The 18,507-nt window shown below is 48.4% G+C and overlaps 1 protein-coding gene across 2 annotated transcripts in view; it reads right to left on the reverse strand.

Annotated features, from left to right (window-relative positions):
- Positions 1-210: 210 nt before the first annotated feature.
- The window catches only part of ARSH (arylsulfatase family member H), a 51,221-nt gene continuing 32,924 nt past the window's right edge, over positions 211-18,507 (reverse strand). For both annotated transcript variants that reach the window (XM_010822230.4, XM_024988472.2), the window contains 10 exons: positions 16,873-16,911; positions 13,992-14,141; positions 13,185-13,306; positions 11,974-12,099; positions 10,348-10,771; positions 9,582-9,718; positions 7,488-7,622; positions 5,843-6,005; positions 3,934-4,055; positions 211-1,695 (listed from right to left, as the gene is read on the reverse strand). In XM_010822230.4, coding sequence (XP_010820532.1) covers positions 1,328-1,695; positions 3,934-4,055; positions 5,843-6,005; positions 7,488-7,622; positions 9,582-9,718; positions 10,348-10,771; positions 11,974-12,099; positions 13,185-13,306; positions 13,992-14,141; positions 16,873-16,895 — 1,770 coding nt within the window. In that variant the 5' untranslated portion in view covers positions 16,896-16,911 and the 3' untranslated portion in view covers positions 211-1,327. The remainder of the gene's footprint in view (positions 1,696-3,933; positions 4,056-5,842; positions 6,006-7,487; positions 7,623-9,581; positions 9,719-10,347; positions 10,772-11,973; positions 12,100-13,184; positions 13,307-13,991; positions 14,142-16,872; positions 16,912-18,507) is intronic.

An 18,507-nucleotide genomic window follows, 5' to 3' on the forward strand; every position in this document is an offset into this window, starting at 1 on the left:
TTGGAGAAAATTCTCTGGACCTGGTACACTGTTAATAGAAGGCAATGGCAACCCACTTCAGTGTCCTTGCCTGGAGAATCCCAGGGACGGCGGAGCCTGGTGGGCGGCCGTCTGTGGGGCTGCACAGAGTCGGACACGACTGAAGCGACTTAGTAGTAGTAGTAAGAACGTACTCTGATTCCTTTTTTTTTCTTTTAACATGAGATTGAGTTTCACATTACACTCAATTTATTGCAATGAATATGTTTAGAAGCACTGGTAAAACAGTTTTATCTGTAAATACCTGTATTTATTACATGATGCATCATTAAAGGAAATCAGCTGTGAATATTCATTGGAAGGACTGATGCTGAAGCTGAGGCTCGAATACTTTGGCCACCTTATGGGAAGAGTCAACTCACCGGAAAAGACCCTGATGCTGGGAAATACTGAGGGCAGGAGGAGAAGGAGGCCATTGAAGATGAGATGGTTAGACAGCCTCACGGACTCTTTGGACATGAGTTAAAGCGAGTTCTGGGAGATGGTGAGGGACAGGGAAGCCGGGTGTGTGTTATTCCACGGATATCGCCAAGAGTCAGACATGACTGAGTAACTGAACATCAACAATGCCCTAAAAGCCAAGGACTTCCCTATTCTCCCAGTAGGATGAAGAAAAGCTAAGGAACACAGACAAGACTTTGCTACCTGATGCCATCATAACTGCAGTGTGTTTCGAAAAGAAATATAACGTAAATACTCTTTTTCCCATAACATGTATACAATCTTGTGCAATGACTTAAATATGATGAAAACCACTTTCCTCGTGTGGAAACGGAGCTAAGACGACTTGCCTCCTCTAAGTTTCGCAAAGTGTTTTAAAGACACATATCCACAGTATCATAGCGTTTCTGGTCTTCTCTGCCTGTTTTGAGAATTTTCATAGTCTCCATGATGCAGAACAAGAAGCTTGCCAAATTCGTCTAAGCTCGGATGTGAAAACAGTGTCTCTGGGTTTAGGGTCTGCGTGTAGACGTTTCTAACAACACCAAGAAAGTGAAGAGAGTGAGGTCAAAAGGGCTGCTTCTAATCATTGTTTGTGGAAGGTATCATCGAGATTCTTGTAACTCCGCAGAAGGCCCTCTCGATCTGTCTTCGTCCTTGAACAAGGACACAATCATACGGGAAAAAAAAGGTAAAATGATGACTTGAGGAAAGATCTGAAACCTGAGGGTTTAAACAGGAAGTGACAGAGGGGCATCGTGTCTGATCCCCAGCGGAATGCCCGAGGCAGCTGAGAGCTCTGTGGTAACAGCGTGTTGCGGGTTGGCACGAAGCAGCCCCTCTCTGCTCACCACGCTGCGGATACGATGTCATCCGCCCTGTCGCAGCCACAGAAGGGGAAGCTGCCGCAGCAGGGCTGCAGCCACGGTTTCCAAAGGGCATTGAACACGGAGAGCTGCTGGGGGACCGGCGTGAGGGTCCCACGGTGCCGTCTTACGGCCGCTTCGACCTTCTTGACCACGGCGTCAAACAGGGCTTCGTTGTCGGGGTTGAGAGGTCTCGACTCGGAAGGGTCTCTCGAGATGTCGAAGAGCAGAGGAGGGTCGTGGTAGGTGACGTCGCCCGAACACGGACACACTCCACTCCCGTAGCAGGCGCCCGCTCCCTCCGGGGAGAACTTGGGCGTCACGAAATGCACCTTCCACACGGTTGCACCTGGAAGACACAGCCCCACTGGGATGCTGTCTTTGTTATTATTTTACGATTTTTTTTTTTTCATTAAAAATCAATAGCTAGTGGCAAGCTGCTATATAGCACAGGGAGCTCAGCTCGGGGCTCTGTCATGACCTAGGGAAGGAGGAAGGCTTAAGAGGGAGGGGAGATATGTAAACGTATGGTTGATTCACTTGTTGTACAGCAGAAACTAACGTAAAATTGCAAAGCAATCACACTCCAACAAAATTATATATATTTATAGCCAATGCTTTTGCTAGCAACTGAAAATCTTTTGCACAGCATCACACAGCAGGGTTGTATTTCTTTGACTGTAAGAACGATGCACAATTTCACAGGCAACTTGAAGACTTTTTATCTCACCCTGAGAGCCTTGGGAAACAATAGTTACGACCTGAATGGCTGCTTTCATCGCAGAAACGATCATTCAAACTAACTCAGTTCGGCTTGGCATGGGCCAATGCAAACTTTTCTAAGGCTTAATAGCACTTGCAGATCTTAAGCTCGCAAAAGTCATTTGGTAAGATCAATCCTTCCTTGTTCTTTCCTCTTTCCTTCTCCCTTTCTTTCTCTCTTACTTCCTTCCTTTTTTCTTCCCTCTCTCCTTCCCTCCTCTTTATCTGTCTTCCCTTCCTCTTTTTCTTCTTTTCTATCATCTATCTATCCAACTGTCTATTCTATCATACATCTATAGATCTATATAATATATATAATAGTATTTTATATATTTATTTTATATAATATTATATTATATATTTTTATATATATTTATTTATTATATATAATATATATTTATATATTTATTATATATATCTATATAATATATATAATATTATATTATATATATAAATATATTTGTCTGTCATCTATCCCCTCTCCTTCCTTCCCTCTTTCCTCACTTTCTCCCTTGTCTTCTTTCTCTCTCTCTCTGTCTTGCATGTCATTGCTTAGCAATTCCATTTCCAGAGGCCGGTTTCAAACAGAAAACATAACCACACCCTAATCTCTGATCAACCAGACTTCTACGGAAGTCCTCTGCTAGGCTCTTGTGGGACAGCTGTGTTTTTTGAATTAAATTAGACTAAATACCCTGGCTGAATCCTTCCCCCCTTTTGCTCTTCTCTCTACTTCCTGGGTGAAGCGTAAATGTGATGGCTGGAGGAACAGCAGCCGTTTTGCAGCCATGGGGTCAGAAACATGAGCATGGAAGCCGACATGACAAAAGTGGTTTAATGGGAACACAAACCACCACCACAGGTCCCTGATAATGGCCGTGAACACTGTGTCAGTCCTCTGCTCCCAATTTCTACAATCCTTATTAAGAAACAAATGAATCAAATTCTATTTGTTTAACCCTCACTAGTAAAATTTGGGAGGCTTTTATTTCTGAGGGGCAGAGGGTGTTTTTTTTGTTGTTCCTTACCACTGAATTCCCTGCACAATGAAATGGCAATCCACTCCAGCACTCTTGCCTGGAAAATCCCATGGACGGAGGAGCCCGATGGGCTACAGTCCACGGGGTTGCAAAGAGTCGGACACGACTGAGCGACTTCACTTTCAGTTTCACCACTGAACTAACTCTAACTGATCCGTAGTCTAAAAGGAAGAGATTTTTCCTTGTTTTTATTTTACACGGAAAACTCATCCACATGGACTCAAAGAACAGATCACAGCACGAAGGATGGATCATACGTGTGAACATCAATATCTTTTCAGCGAATCGCCAAATCCAGTCAAAAATCTGGAATGTCTCCACAAGAGCTCTTTTTTTACAGGTGTGAGGAAATCGATGCTGTTTGTCCATTTCTATCTGTTTTGCGTGAACTTACCAGACTAAACATGGAACTCAGGCAATGACTCAGAAGGTGGGAGTTCGTGACTGATGTCTGGGTTTGACCGAAGACGGTAGCTTTTGTTGCTAATTATCTCACTGTCCTCTGTTATGGGAATTCATTTTCTCTCTGTCTCTGCCTGGCCTTCTTCCTCCTTTTGTCATAATTATGCACGAGGGCTTAGAGACACACAGGCACAGACATACTTCTAAAATCCTACTGTGATTTCTACCATAACAAACAGCTGTTTTTAAGTCACCTTCTACAGGATGTAGAACGATCATGACAAGGGGTATTCACTGCACAGAGTGCGCCCTCCCCCAGGAGACGAAAGAGACAAGGAGGTGTCCTTGCCGTGTCCCCACATGTCGGTCACCCTCATACTCACAGTCCTTCTGATACCACCTGGCCGTGTGCAGGGAGACCCCGCAGTAGTGGAAGAGGAACTCGTGTTCCGAGCGGGAGACCCTGCCTTCCAAGAGTGGCATGAGGTTCCGGCCGTCAATCACTCTGGGGAGAGAAGCGGACACGCAGAGAGCGGTGAGAGAGGCATGGTCGAGTCTCGCCATTTTATGACACAAGAGGAGGAGGAGGAAGAGAGAAGCGAGCTGGAAGAACAAGAAAAAGAAGCAGAAGGCAGAGGAGGAGGGGTGGGAAGGGGAGGCAGGAGGGGGCAGGAGCAGACAAGGACTAGGAAAATCCCGTTGAAAACTCAACACGCATTTTCACTTATTTCTCAGTTAATAAAGATGAAGAAGAACTGTAACGCATTACACAGTTTCTAAGACAGTGGGAGAGGTGAGCAGCTGGAAATATGACTCTGGTCCCTTGTCAGACACCATGAACGAGTCGCATGGATTAGACAATTGAGCGCTTTACACTCATAGTCAGAGCTGTGGTTTTTCCAGGAGTCATGTATGGATGTGAGAGTTGTACCATAAACAAGGGTGAGTGCCCAAGAATTGATGCTTTTGAATGGTGATGCTGGGGAAGACTCTTGAGAGTCCCTTGGACTGCAAGGAGATCCAACCAGTCCATCCTAAAGGAGATCAGTCCTGAATATTCATTGGAAGGACTGATGCAGAAACTGAAGCTCCAAGACTTTGGCCACCTGATGCAAAGAGCCAACTCACTGGAAAAGACCCTGATGCTGGGAAAGATTGAAGGCGGGAGGAGAAGGGGATGACAGAGGATGAGAAGGTTGGATGGCATCACTGACTCAGTAGACATGAGTTTGAGCAAACTCCAGGAGATGGTGAAGGACAGGGAAGCCTGGCGAGCTACAGTCCATGGGGTCACAAAGAGTCAGACACGACTGAGCGACTGAACAACAACACTCATTTGATTCAACAGAAACCCTGCCTCAGATAAACAGACATGTTATTCGGTTGCTCAGTCGTGTCTCACTCTTTGCAACCCTGTGGACTGCATCCTTCCAGGCCCTTCTGTTCTCCAAAATCTCCTAGAGTTTGCTCAGATTCACGTCCATTGAGTCAATATTTCTACTTCATGTCTTCATTTCAAATCCCATAGAGAAATGCAGCAAACTTCATCACATATAGATTGACACATACCTACTTTTATTTGGGAATTCACGTAGCAAATATTTACTTAATTGTCTATAGACTGCAGGCTTCCCTGGTGGCTCAGATGGTAAAGAATCTGCCTGCAGTGCAGGAGACCTGGGTTCAATCCCTGGGTCGGGAAGATCCCCCAGAGGAGGGCATGACAACCCACTCCAGGATTCTTGCCTAGAGCATCCCATGGACAGAGGAGCCTGGCGGGCCTACAGTCCACGGGGTCCCAAAGAGTCGGACACGACTGAAGTGACTAAGGATCTAGATGCTGCAAGGGATATAAAAATGAAGGAGGCTCAGCTCCCACCCCGAGGGCCACCAGCCAGAGATGGGCCTAAATAAGTATATAATATGAGAGGGAAAGTAAGAACGTGTTCTGAGAGGAAAATGGACAAGCAACGCTACCATGAACTGTGAGGAGAAAGAAGTCATCTGGCCATCATAGCAGAATACTGAGGCTTCAGTAACACACTTCACACACACACACAATTTTCTAATACATTTGCATAGGTGCCGAATATGTGCTTCCCTGGTGACTCAGATGGTAAACAGTCTGCCGGCAAGGCGGGAGACCCAGGTTCAATCCCTGGGTCAGGAAGATCCCCCTAGAGAAGGAAATTGCAACCCACTCCAGTATTCTTGTCTGGAGAACCCGCATGGACAGAGGAGCCCGGCGGGCAAATATATCTCCCTCCACGAGGGGCAAGCATGCTCTTGTACCTGCCCAGTGGCGGAATGCCTCCTCCAATATAAGACAGTGTGGGGAAAATGTCCATGAGGCTTGTAGGTTCGTCGATGACCTTCCCCGCCTCCAGGACTGTTGGCCACCGGAAAATCCCAGGCACCCGGATGCCTCCTTCCCATCCAGCCATGCCTCTGCCTCCTGAAACCAAAGATGAAAAAACGAAGGGGCATTCAACCCCACAGATTCATTCTCTGTGTATCTGAAAATCGCCACTGGCCATGCCAGTGACAAGTTGGAATCAAGATCGTAGGCAGAAAATATCAATAACCTCAGATATGCAGATGACACCACCCTTACGGCAGAAAGCGAAGAGGAACTAAAGAGCATCTTGATGAAAGTGAAAGAGGAGAGTGAAAAAGGCTGGCTTAAAACTGGACATTCAGAAAACGCTTGGGCTCTGTTCCCAAACCCAGTTCAGTTCTGAATCTCAGCATCTATTCAACATCCAGTCTCCAGGCTCTGAAATCCCTTCGCTTCTAAAAGATTTAATCTACGGAGCATTCCTCTCTTTTGCAACCCCATGGACGGTAGCCTGCCAGGTTCCTCTGTCCGTGGAATTCTCGAGGCAAGAATACTGGAGTGGGTTGCCATACCCTTCCGAAGTCACTTAACAACAACAAACCAGTAAGATATATTCGCAGAGAGATATGGAGGCCAAGTTCTTGTTTTCAAGACTTGAAAACTCCAGCTGCGGACTTCTAGCGTCTAGGCAACAAACCCAGTAATGATCATTAAAAAAGAAGCGCCGTCCTGATAGGTATATTATGAAGTCAGTACTGCTGACGTCATAGAGGGCTAAAAGCAAGACTGTCTTTGAGACAGTCACTGAGGTCCTGGGCCCTTACTCTCAGGAAGCTTTCATGACTCAAGAAATTTTTTGTTGTAGACTCTTGGGAGTCTCCCCAAACATGCAGTCTTTTCCCATCTAGCTTCCTAAGCGAGTATAATGCACACAAAACTCCGCCAACAATCTTTGCAAAGGAGTTAACACAAAGCAAAGCCAGGTGAGGGCTTCCCAGGTGGCTCAGTGGGTCAATAATCCACCTGCCAATGCAGGAGACCGGGGTTCGACCCCTGGGCTGGGAAGATCTCCTGGAGAAGGGAATGGCAACCCACTGCAGTGTTCTTGCCTGGACAATCTCATGGACAGAGGAGCCTTGGCGGGCTACCGTCCATGGGGTCAACAAAGAGAGGAAGGCTCCAGAGATTAAATCTCTTAGAAGCGATGAGATTTCGGAGCGTGGGGGACTGGACATTGCAGAGATGCTGAGACCCAAGGGTCAGAGATGATGGAAGCGCCTGAACTCGCAGGCACAAAGCCAGGCGGGTCCCGCCCCAGCGCTGCGCGGAGACCACGCCCACCGCGCGCTGCGCGGAGACCACGCCCACCGCGCGCTGCGCGGAGACCACGCCCACCGCGCGCTGCGCGGAGACCACGCCCACCGCGCGCTGCGCGGAGACCACGCCCACCGCGCGCTGCGCGGAGACCACGCCCACCGCGCGCGCTGCGCGGAGACCACGCCCACCGCGCGCTGCGCGGAGACCACGCCCACCGCGCGCTGCGCGGAGACCACGCCCACCGCGCGCTGCGCGGAGACCACGCCCACCCGCACGCATCACCTCTGTAGCGCCCGTTCCAGCCGCCCAGCTGCCCGCTGCGGTCCTGCGCCTCCAGGCGGCCCCCGTTGTCCGAGGTGAAGTAGACCAGCGTGTGGTTGGCCAGGCGCTCCCGGTCCAGGGCCTCCAGGACCTTTCCTGGTGGAGGGGGGAGACGGAAGCTGTCACGTTTCACTGCAACGACGGTCTTCCGGTGCGTGTCTAGTATTGCGCGTGTAACGCTATGTGGTTCGGTGTAACCGTGCAACACGGTTCCATGTAGCGCTATAACTGTTATCCTACTTTATGTTGTATAATATGCACTAAATCACCATTGTAGACACTCGTATATATAGGATAATACACTATGTGTAATATGGTAGGTCTGCAAGAGATACTATTTGTAATATACCATATATAAGTAATATACCATTATACATTATATACCATATATATGTAATATACCACATATATGATATATATATATTTGTAATATACGGTATATATGATACAGCATAAGATGATATTTTATATATGTATAATTATTTATTATATATTTATGAAACCATATGACACATGTCAGAGAAGGCAATGGCACCCCACTCCAGTACTCTTGCCTGGAAAATCCCATGGACGGAGGAACCTGGTGGGCTGCAGTCCACGGGGTCGGGAAGAGTCGGACACGACTGAGCGACTTCCCTTTCACTTTTCACTTTCCACTTTCATGCCTTGGAGAAGGAAATGGCAGCCCACTCCAGTGTTCTTGCCTGGAGAATCCCAGGGACGGGGGAGCCTGGTGGGCTGCCGTCTATGGGGTCGCACAGAGTCGGACACGACTGAAGCGACTTAGCAGCAGCACCAGCAGCATGACACATGTAATGGATTTATGCTAAGCATATATTTAATACAAATATATATAAGAAGATGATATGTAATGTATTATTATATAATAAGTACCGTGGTGGTGGTTTAGTCACTAAGTCATGTCTGACTCTCTGAGACCCCATGGAGTGCAGCCCACCAGGCTCCTCTCCCCATGGGATTTTCCAGGCAAGAATACTGGAGTGGATTGCCATTTTCTTCTCCAGGAGATCTTCCCAACTCATTCTCCTGCATTGCAGGCAGATTCTTTACCAACTGAGCTCTGAGGGAAGCCCTATAATAGTATAAAAGGTCTATGTGTTATAGCATGTTAAATCACCAATGATAACTAATGCATAATGAAGGCTGTAACATATAAAAATTTAATGTTTATTTGTAAATTATACTCTATATACATATGTAATAATAGAGCATATATAGCTTTATTATATAATAAATATAAACAGTTTATACTTCATAATGCACTAAATTAATTATTATAATGACTTGTAATATGGAATTCTCCAGGCAAGAATACTGGAATGGGTAGCTATTTCCTTCTCCAGGGGATCTTCCCGACCCAGGGATCAAGCCTGGGTCTCCTGAATTTCAGGTGGATTCTTTACCACCCGAACCACCAAAAAAGCCTCCAATAAACCATATAGATGGTTTATAATATATTATTTATGTGTAAATATATTTATATAATTATTCCATATATTTTTGATAATATTCTGAGTATTATATACTATGTTATATCTTATATATAGGGTTTCCCAGGTGGCTCAGTGGTAAAGAATCCATCTGCCAATGCAGGAGTCTCAGGTTTGATCCCTGGGTCAAGAAGATCCCCTGGAGCAGGGAATGGCAACCCACTCCAGCATTCTTGCCTGGAGAATCCCATGGACAGAGGAGCCTGGCGGCCTACAGTCCATGGGGTCGCAGAGAGTCGGACAGGACAGAGTACAAGCAGGAGATATGAGACTGTATAATATCTAATACATAAACATTACGTATTTATTCTCAGCATCAAGGTCTTCCAATGAGTCAGCTCTACAGCACAACATTATTCGTCCCCCGAATGAGTTTTTCAGGAAAGTGCTTCTCTTTAAACCGGAGAACCTGTATTTCACAACAAATATACATCCACATCCCAAAACATGCAGGGGGTTGTACCTTATTTGATGCCATTCACGGAGACTCGTTTTCCTCTAGTCTGTAAATAAGATGCTTCAAAACCAGAGAGTGATCACCTACCCACCATCCAATCCATCTCTTCTACGTTGTCGCCATACAAGCCGAATTTACTGTGCCCGACGAATTTCTCCTTGGTGACCAGAGGCGTGTGGACATGCAGAAAGGAAATGAAAAGCAGAAATGGTCCACGCTTATACCTAAGGGGGTATACGAATAAGAAACAGTATTGATTAAAACAGAGTAATTATGTTTTTTTCTTTTAAGGGAGCTAAACATATTTCTTTCCCTTTTCAGTGTTCAAATTTTGCAGGACATTTAGCTGTTGGGCTTCCTTGGTGGCCCAGTGGTATGAAGAAGCATGAGTCACTTGGTCGTGCCTGACTCTTTGCGACCACATGGACTGTAGCCCACCAGGCTCGTCTGTCCATGGGATTCTCCAGGCAAGCATACTGGAGTCGGTCGCCATGCCCTCCTCCAGGGGATCTTCCCAACCCAGGGATCGAACTTGGGTCTACTACCTTGACAGGCAGGTTCTTCACCACTTAAGCGCCTCCTGGGAATCCCACCCACAGCAACACCGAAAACCCCGCGCAGCCCAAAATAAATCAAAACATTTTTTTAAATGCATCTTTTTTTAAAAGAAAGTTAACGCATTTATTTTAAGGAGAGAGTTCAGTGTAGCACAAATATCACACACACACAACGGACCTATCACCAAGCGGTACCCAACTTCTCTGGAAAAAAAAAAAAAATCGCGAGTCTCTGACCGGGGTGAGGGGTTGGTGGGGGGCGGGGGTGGGCTTCGAGCCAAAAAGAGACGGCCTACCTGTCGATGAAGGCCAGCGCCTCCTTGAGCATGTGCGAGGCGAGCCTCTCCAGTCTGACCGGCTGCTGAACGATCTCGTGGTTCCGCATGAGCACGCAGTTCCAGCGGCGGGTAAAGCCATAGCTGGAGAACCAGCACACGAAGAAGAGGAGGGCCAGCAGGGCGAAGGCCAGGATCACCGGCCAGGGGACCAGGAACCAGCGGGCGCAGGTGGGGACGAGCAGGAGCAGGGGGATGAGGCCCAGCACCACCGTGGACACCCAGAGCCGGACCCTCACCCAGCGGTGCAGCTCCGGAGTGCGGAACGCCTGGCAGTCGCTCAGGAGCTCGAAGGGCATCCCGTAGAAGTAGTCGAAGCCATGGTTGAGCGGGTGGTAGCAGTGGTCGTCGCGGGACGCACAGCTCAGACCCTGGTGCCACTTTCCTGGGGGGGGGGGCGCGGTGGAGACACAGAGACGTTGCCATGGCAACAACGGCCTTTGCCTCCTCCCGGGGATCTTCCCGAACCGAGGGATGGAACCCGAGTCTCCTGCATTGGCAGGTGGATTCTTTACCCCAGAGCCACCGGGGGAAGCTTTTACTAACAGGGAGAAGATTCATCATGTAGATTTATTAATTAGCCGACATCTTATTCATTACTTGGTTACAGCAGAGGCGAATTTGACCCCAGATTTGGAGGTGCCCTAGAGTGTTCCCTGAAACATGCTTTCGAAAACTCCATTCACACGATGCTACCAAGAATTTTACAGGAATGAACTACCTCTGTCATTTATGAAGGATGCAAAGTCATTCCTTTTTTTTTTTTTTGACAACATCTCTGATGACTTAATAGTCCTGCAATTCACGTGGAGAATCCTAAGAGCAGTGGCTATACCAAGCAAGCAGGCTTCGCTGGGGGCTCAGACGGTAAAGAATCCGCCTGCAAGGCAGGACATCCAGGTTTGATCCGTGGATTGGGAAGATCCCCTAAAGAAGGGAATGGCAACCCACTCCAGTATTCTTGCCTGGAGAATCCCATGGACAGAGGAGTCTGGCGGGCTACAGTCCAAGGGGTCACAAAGAGTCAGACATGATTGAGCAACTAACACACACACATACCAAGCAAGCAGCCTGTCTCCTAATTCTTTGCTCACAGAGTCTCATCTTAGAGGAATCACTCATCAGACCAGAATTCTTTGGGGTAAAGTTCCTTGGGGTCATCCTGTCTCACTCATCACACACACACACCCCCATGAGGTTGTAGAATGTCAGGCGACCTAAGTCCACAGAGCAAGTATTACCTGAATTTGATCACCGCTTCAGCCTTCGGTTCTCAAGTTCAAGGGGACACGCTTAAACATTGCTACCGGTGCTACCACAAGAGTAGCACCCTTTCTGCAAACTATTCCATTTCAGGAGCAACGAACACTCAGCATACTTACTTTGCCTTCTTGAGATCCTTGGCACAGTTGGTTTTCAATACCAAAGGCCCTAAAAATTGTCTTAAATTCCTTCCCCCCCCCCCCCACCGACCGTGTATCATCTCAAAGAAGTGCCAACTCCCGTGTACTCAGCCAGCCTCCCTGGGAAGGATGACCACAAGGAAAGGGAACCCGAACGAGCTAGGTTTCAAGGTCAAGGCCATACCTATGAGTCCCGTGCGGTAACCTCGATGCTGCAGGAGCTTGGCGAAGGTCGTCTCGTTGGGGGGCAGCCCGCCCGACCCTCCGAGCCAGACCACATCACGATTCAGGTTGGAGGAGGACGCCATTCCTATGTTCACAGAAACAGACAGCGGGTGAGGACCGCGGTCTCATTGTGGCGACCCCACGGACTGCAGCCGGCCAGGCTCCTCTGTCTATGCAGGCAAGAATCCTGGGAGTGGGTGGCCATGCCCTCCTCCAGGGGATCTTCCCCACCCAGGGATGGAACTCACATCTCCTGTGTCTCCTGCACTGCCGGGTGGATTCTTTACCCACTGAGCCATCAGGGAAGCCACCCAATTCCAAACTAATGATGAAAAAAAAATTAAGTTGGGATCATGACCCTCAACTTGCTTAAGTCTACATGTTGAAACTGTGATTAGGGGTTGGGGGGAGAGGAGGAATGTGAGGCAGGGAAGAGTAGGAACTCATCAAAAGGAATTCATCATTTCCTTTCCATTTTCTCTGCCAGACTTTCTTCTCAACTGGTTCTTCTGATGTTCCAATCTCATCCCCAGAGACTGGACACATCTGCTTTCATGAAAACCCACTTGTCTTTAAAAAAAAAAAAAAAAAATCTCTGCTAGCTTTAAGACACAAGGAGCCTCCTGGGGGCTGTTACTACGAGTTTCTGGAAAAGGGCACGTTCAAGGTCATCTGGAAGTTGCCCACCAGGGGATCAAACCATGTCCCTATATGCACACGGGTAAGCAGGCTTGATGGCCCCTGGCCAAGACACACACCTCTTTCAGATGTCCAGCTATAGGAACACAATTCCCATGTGAATTTAGATTGTTAACATTTCCAAGTGACCTTTGGAGAGTTTGCATGAAGGGTTGCAGGAGACCTCCCTGGCAGTCCAGTGGCTAAGACTCCATGTTTCCCCGTGCAGGGCGGGGATGGGGGGAGTGGTGGCCAGTGGTGGGGGGGACGGTGTGGGGAGAGGGTCACGGGTTCCACCCCTGGTCAGGGAACTGGAACCCCCAGGCCAGAACTAACAATTCACATGTCGCAATGAAAAGCCCCGCCTGCCACAGGGAAGATGCAGGATCCTGCTTGCTGCCCCTAAGACCTGGAGCAATCCAACGCTAAACAAAAAAAGACCCCCCCCTTTTGTTTAAAGAGACCATCCGCTGTCCCTTTCCCGTGCCCCACCTGATCTGACGGGGTAGCGGCCGGTCAGGAAGGCGGCCCTGCTCGGGGTACACATGGAGGCGGCCGCCAAGTGCTGGGTGAGCCTCACGCCCTCGCTGGCCAGCCGGTCGATGTTGGGCGTGCTGTGAATAGATGGGGAAGTTGGCAGGCGAGTTTCTGAATCCCTCCGCCCCACAAAGCGAGCAAGATTCAGAGGCATCCTGTCTGGGAAGTCACCCTGACTCTGTTTCCAGTCCACCTGAAAGACGTCCTTTTTTACACATCAATCCACCGATCTACTCCATCCCTGGTTAGACACAGATGGGAACCAGAGAACCAAACAACGCATCTCCAGGCGAGATGATGACAGTCCAACACAGCGCATCGTCAGATATCATCGGGTGAAAAGCGAAAGTGTGTTAGCCGCTCAGTCGTGTCCGACTCTCGGAGACCAAGTGGACTGCAGCCCACCAGACTCCTCTGTCCGTGGGGTGCTCCAGGCAAGAAGTCTGGAGTGGGTTGCCATTTCCTAGTCCAGGGGATCTTCCCCACCCAGGGATCTCCTGCATTGGCAGGTGGGTTCTTTACTGCTGAGCCGCCCGGGAAGCCCCCACACTAAGCTGCGAATGAAGCCAAAGGCTCTCCTGATGTTTTGCAGCTTTCATAAGACAAAGCCTTCTGCTGTTCTGACGGAAACCTGCTCCCTGAAGGTCATTCTCCTCCAACACAAGAGACGTGGCTGGCGGGGCACGGCCATCCACAGGGACTTTCTTTCTTTTTTCCTTTTCTGTTCCTTTCATTTATTGATTTACCTGATGGTTTCTTTACCTCACTGAGTTATTCCCGTAGCAGCATAAATCTCCCACCCCAAGGTCATCCGCCATCAAGAGGACGATGTTGGGCCTCGAGTTCCTGGTGACGAACATTCCCTGAAGGCTCCCAAAGAAGCACCACAGGGATGCTGACAGCCAGCAGTGCCTGGAAGGGCGGGGGGCGGTGCGGGGGAGAAAAAAAAAAAAGCTCAAACACAAGCAACTGATGGGGAGGGAGGTGGGAGGGGGGTTCAGGATGGGGAACACATGTACACCCATGGCTGATTCATGTCAATGTATGGCAAAACCCACTACAATATTGTAATTAGCCTCCAATTAAAAAAAATTAATTTAAAAAAAACCCACCCAGAAACCATCAGTTCAATTTTGCTTTGCAGGTAACTTAAAACTTCCCTGGTGGCTCAGACGGTAAAGCGTCTGCCTGCAATGCGGGAGACCCGGGTTCGATTCCTGGGTCGGGAAGATCCCCTGGAGAAGGAAATGGCAATCAACTCCAGCACTCTTGCCTGGAAAATCCCATGGATGGAGGAGCCTGATAGGCTACAGTCCATGGGGTCGCAAAGAGTCGGACACGACTGAGCGACTTCACTTCACTGTAACTTAAAACAGGAACTGAGGCTTCCCCAGTGGCTGAGCGGTAGAGAATCCACCCACAGTGTAGGAGACGCTGGAGATGTGGGTTGGATCCCTGGGTCGGGAAGATCCCCCTGCAGGAGGAAATGGCAACCCACTCCAGTGTTCTGACTGGCTTCCCTGGTGGCTCAGATGGTAAAGAATCTGCTTCCAACGCAGAAGACCCGGATTCAATCCCTGCGTCAAAAAGATCCCCCAGAGAAGGGAATGGCAACCCACTCCAGTGTTCTTGCCTGGAGAATCCCATGGACAGAGTAGCCTGGGGTGGGGGTGGGGGGTGCGTGGCTACAGTCCATGGGGTCGCAGAGTCGGACACGACTGAGCACCTATGCAAAATAGGAATTCATAGGGAGGACCCTGGTGACTTACTGGTTAAGATTCCAGGCTTTCAAGGCCACGGCCTGGGTTTAATCCCTGGTTGGGAAACTGAGATCCTGCAAGCGGTAGGTACAGTGTGATCAAAAGCTAAATAAATAGGAAATAATGGTATTTCTACAGTGTCCCTGGAGCTGCCTTACTCAGAAACCACACAAAAACATTTTAGGCCATGATTTATGTTAATCAGATCTGTGTGTGTGGGTGTACTCTGCGACCCCGTGGGCTGTAGCCCGCCAGGCTCCTCCGTCCATGGGATTCTCTAAGCAAGAACACTGGAGTGCGTTGCCATGCCCTCCTCCAGGGGATCTTCCCGATCCAGGGATCGAACCGGAGTCTCACGCCTCTTCCGCATCGTCAGGGAGATTCTTTACCACTAGCCCCACCTGGGAAGCCCTGAGGTCTTACAGTTTACAAATAAATTTTACATGCATTGTGACATTAAATTCCTCATAATTTTCCAACTGCGTTAGTGACAGGAGGCCTCTGAAATAAGAACAGAGGTTTAAGAAAAAAGCCTAACAACTTAATTTCTTAGTATAAACAAAATGGAAAATCAGAGGTTGATAGCCAGCTCATCAGGCTTGCTTTTCTTTCATGCTCAACTGTATGTTTTAATACACTTTATAACTTCATAACTTTGCTTTCAGCCACACCGATGGGAAAGCAGAGACTGTACTAACTTCTTGGCTCTGAGCCCAGGAATAAATGATGAAAAACTGGTTTTTCAGGGTGAACTGCATGTGTGCACATAACATGACTCTTCCTTTTCCTTCATCAGAAAAGTATGTCTGTAAAAGAAATCAGGTGGGGGAGCTCAGCTGCCAGAAATAATAATAAATGCTAGGAATTCCTCTAACGTTTGAAAAATGAAATTTAACATATCTATATATGCTATTAAATTTTGGACTGTGGAGTCATCCATGTGTTAGCAGCTCAGTTGTGGCCAACTCTCTGCGACCCCGTGGACTGTAGCCCCGCCAGGCTCCTCTGTCTGTGGGATTCTCCAGGCAAAAGTACTGGAGTGGGTTGCCATTTCCTCCTCCAGGGGATCTTCCCGACCCAGGGATCGAACTTGTCTCTCTTACATCTCCTGCATTGGCAGGCGGGTTCTTTACCACGAATGCCACCTGGGAAGCCCCGGACCACAGACGACCCTCCTTAAAAATCCTTAAGGGTGGTTCACAATGTTTGCTGCTCTGCTGTTTCCATCTCTAAAAGGTCTTGCCTCTCACCCCGTGAATTTCCAAACACGCTCTCATTCCTACCAAGTTAGTACGGTGGTGGTGATGGTTTAGCTGCTAAGTCGAGTCCAACTCTTTGCAACCCCCATGGAGTGTAGCCCACCAGGCTCCTCTGTCCATGGGATTTCTCAGGCAAGAACACTGGAGCTTCCCTGGTGGCGCAGACAGTAAAGCGTCTGCCTGCAATGCAGCAGACCCGGGTTTGATCCCTCGGTTGGGAAGATCCCCTGGAGAAGGAAGTGGCAGCCCACTCGAGTATTCTTGCCTGGACAATCCCATGGACAGAGGAGCCTGGTGGACTACAGTCCATGGGGTCACAGAGAGTCGGACATGACTGAGGGACTTAACTTTAACACTGGAGTCGGTTGCCATTTCCCTCTCCAGGGATCAAGCCCACATCTCTTGCATTGGCGGGTGGATATTTTACCGATTGAGCCGCCAGGCAAGCCCCTTAGAAAACCCTTCTATTTGACTCCACCAACCCCTACAGCACCCACCACTCTCCCCACTGCGCTTATCACGTATAAACAGACAAAACATCCACAGGATTGAGGAAGACTTGGACAAAGCACCCTTCTCTCTAGAGACAGAAAATAATGAAGGTTTATAAGTTTTCCTACTTACCAGCCACAGAATGGCTGCTTCATGGCTTCTTACTGTTACCTAGAAGAGAAACAGATAAAGGATGAACTTCTGCAAAGCGGTTATTTTTCTTATAACTAGGCAGTTACGCTCCAAAGTGCAAAGGAGCCTGTTTTGTCTTTTTTACAGCGACCCACTGAAAAGACCCTGATGCTGGGAAAGATTGACGGCGGGAGGAGAAGGGGACGAAAGAGGAGGAGATGGCTGGATGGCATCACTGACTCGACGGACGTGAGTTTGAGAAAACTCCGGGAGATGGTGATGGACAGGGAGGCCTGGCGAGCTGTGATTCATGGGGTCTCAGAGAGTCTCACACGACTTGGTGACGGGATGAAAACAACCGCTGAATTCTTTATACTGAATTGCACACAAATGATGTCGGTGCAGACAGAACATGGCAGCGTCGTGCACGATCCCTTCATTTGCGGCTCACTCCGATGGCATAGTTCCCACCCTTTATGTAGGTGCAACAACCAAAACTCTTCATTCTGAGGGTCCTGAGCAATCAAGGTGAAGGACTACAATAAAACGTCTGATACGCATTTTTAAGGACTGTATTAATTGTCTTCTAGCGTCCTGAGACCTTTGAGAACGAAAAGCAATGTTAAATCAGACCACACTCTCCTGGGTTGTTGGAAGAAGGTGTTGCTGCCCCTTAGATATCTAACCCAGACATTGCATTTTTCATGTGACTGATTTTTTTTTTCAACATTCTAAGCCCTGTGTCTTTTTTCCCCCAACGACTGTGGGCAGGAGGACAAGGGGACCATAGAGGATGAGATGGCTGGATGGCATCACCGACTTGATGGACATGAGTTTGGGAGAACTCTGGGAGTTGGTGATGGACAGGGAGGCCTAGTGTGCTGCAATTCATGGGGTTGCAAAGAGTCAGACGTGACTGAGCGACTGAACTGAACTGAACTGAACGATAAAGTAAAGATATACTTTCATTAGAGCATATTTTATTGCAATTTCCTGAGGAGTGTAGATGAGGTTTTTTTTGTTTTTGTTTTTTTTGTTTTTGTTTTTTTAAAGTAGCATAGCTTCTTTCTGGTTTTCATTTGCAACTCTAAATTATAGGTTTCAGGGCAAGGGGGAGGATGTGGGCACAAAGATTCAGGTCTAATTTAAATACGTGTGCTCAGTCGTGTCTGACTCTTTGCAACCTCATTGACTGTAGCCCACCAGCATTCTCTGTCCATGGGATTCTCCAAGCAGGAATACTTGTGTGGGTGGCCACGTCCTTCTCCAGGGGATTTTCCCGACCCAACGATCGAACCCAGGTCTCCCGCATTGCAGGCAGATTCTTTACCATCCGAGCCACCAGTTCAGTTTAGTTCAGTCGCTCAGTCGTGTCCGACTCTTTGTGACCCCATGGGCCACATCACGCCAGGCTTCCCTGTCCATCACCAACTCCCAGAGCTTACTCAGACTCATGTCCATTGAGTCGGTGATACCATCCAACCATCTCATCTTCTGTCGTCCCCTTGTCCTCCCACCTTCAATCTTTCCCAACATCAGGGTCTTTTCAAATGAGTCAGTTTTTTGCATCAGGTGGCCAAAATATTGGAGTTTCAGCTTCAGCATCAGTCCTTCCAATGAACACTCAGGACTAAT

The sequence above is a fragment of the Bos taurus genome, chromosome X (assembly GCF_002263795.3).
Source record: "Bos taurus isolate L1 Dominette 01449 registration number 42190680 breed Hereford chromosome X, ARS-UCD2.0, whole genome shotgun sequence".
Lineage (NCBI taxonomy): Eukaryota > Metazoa > Chordata > Mammalia > Artiodactyla > Bovidae > Bos > Bos taurus.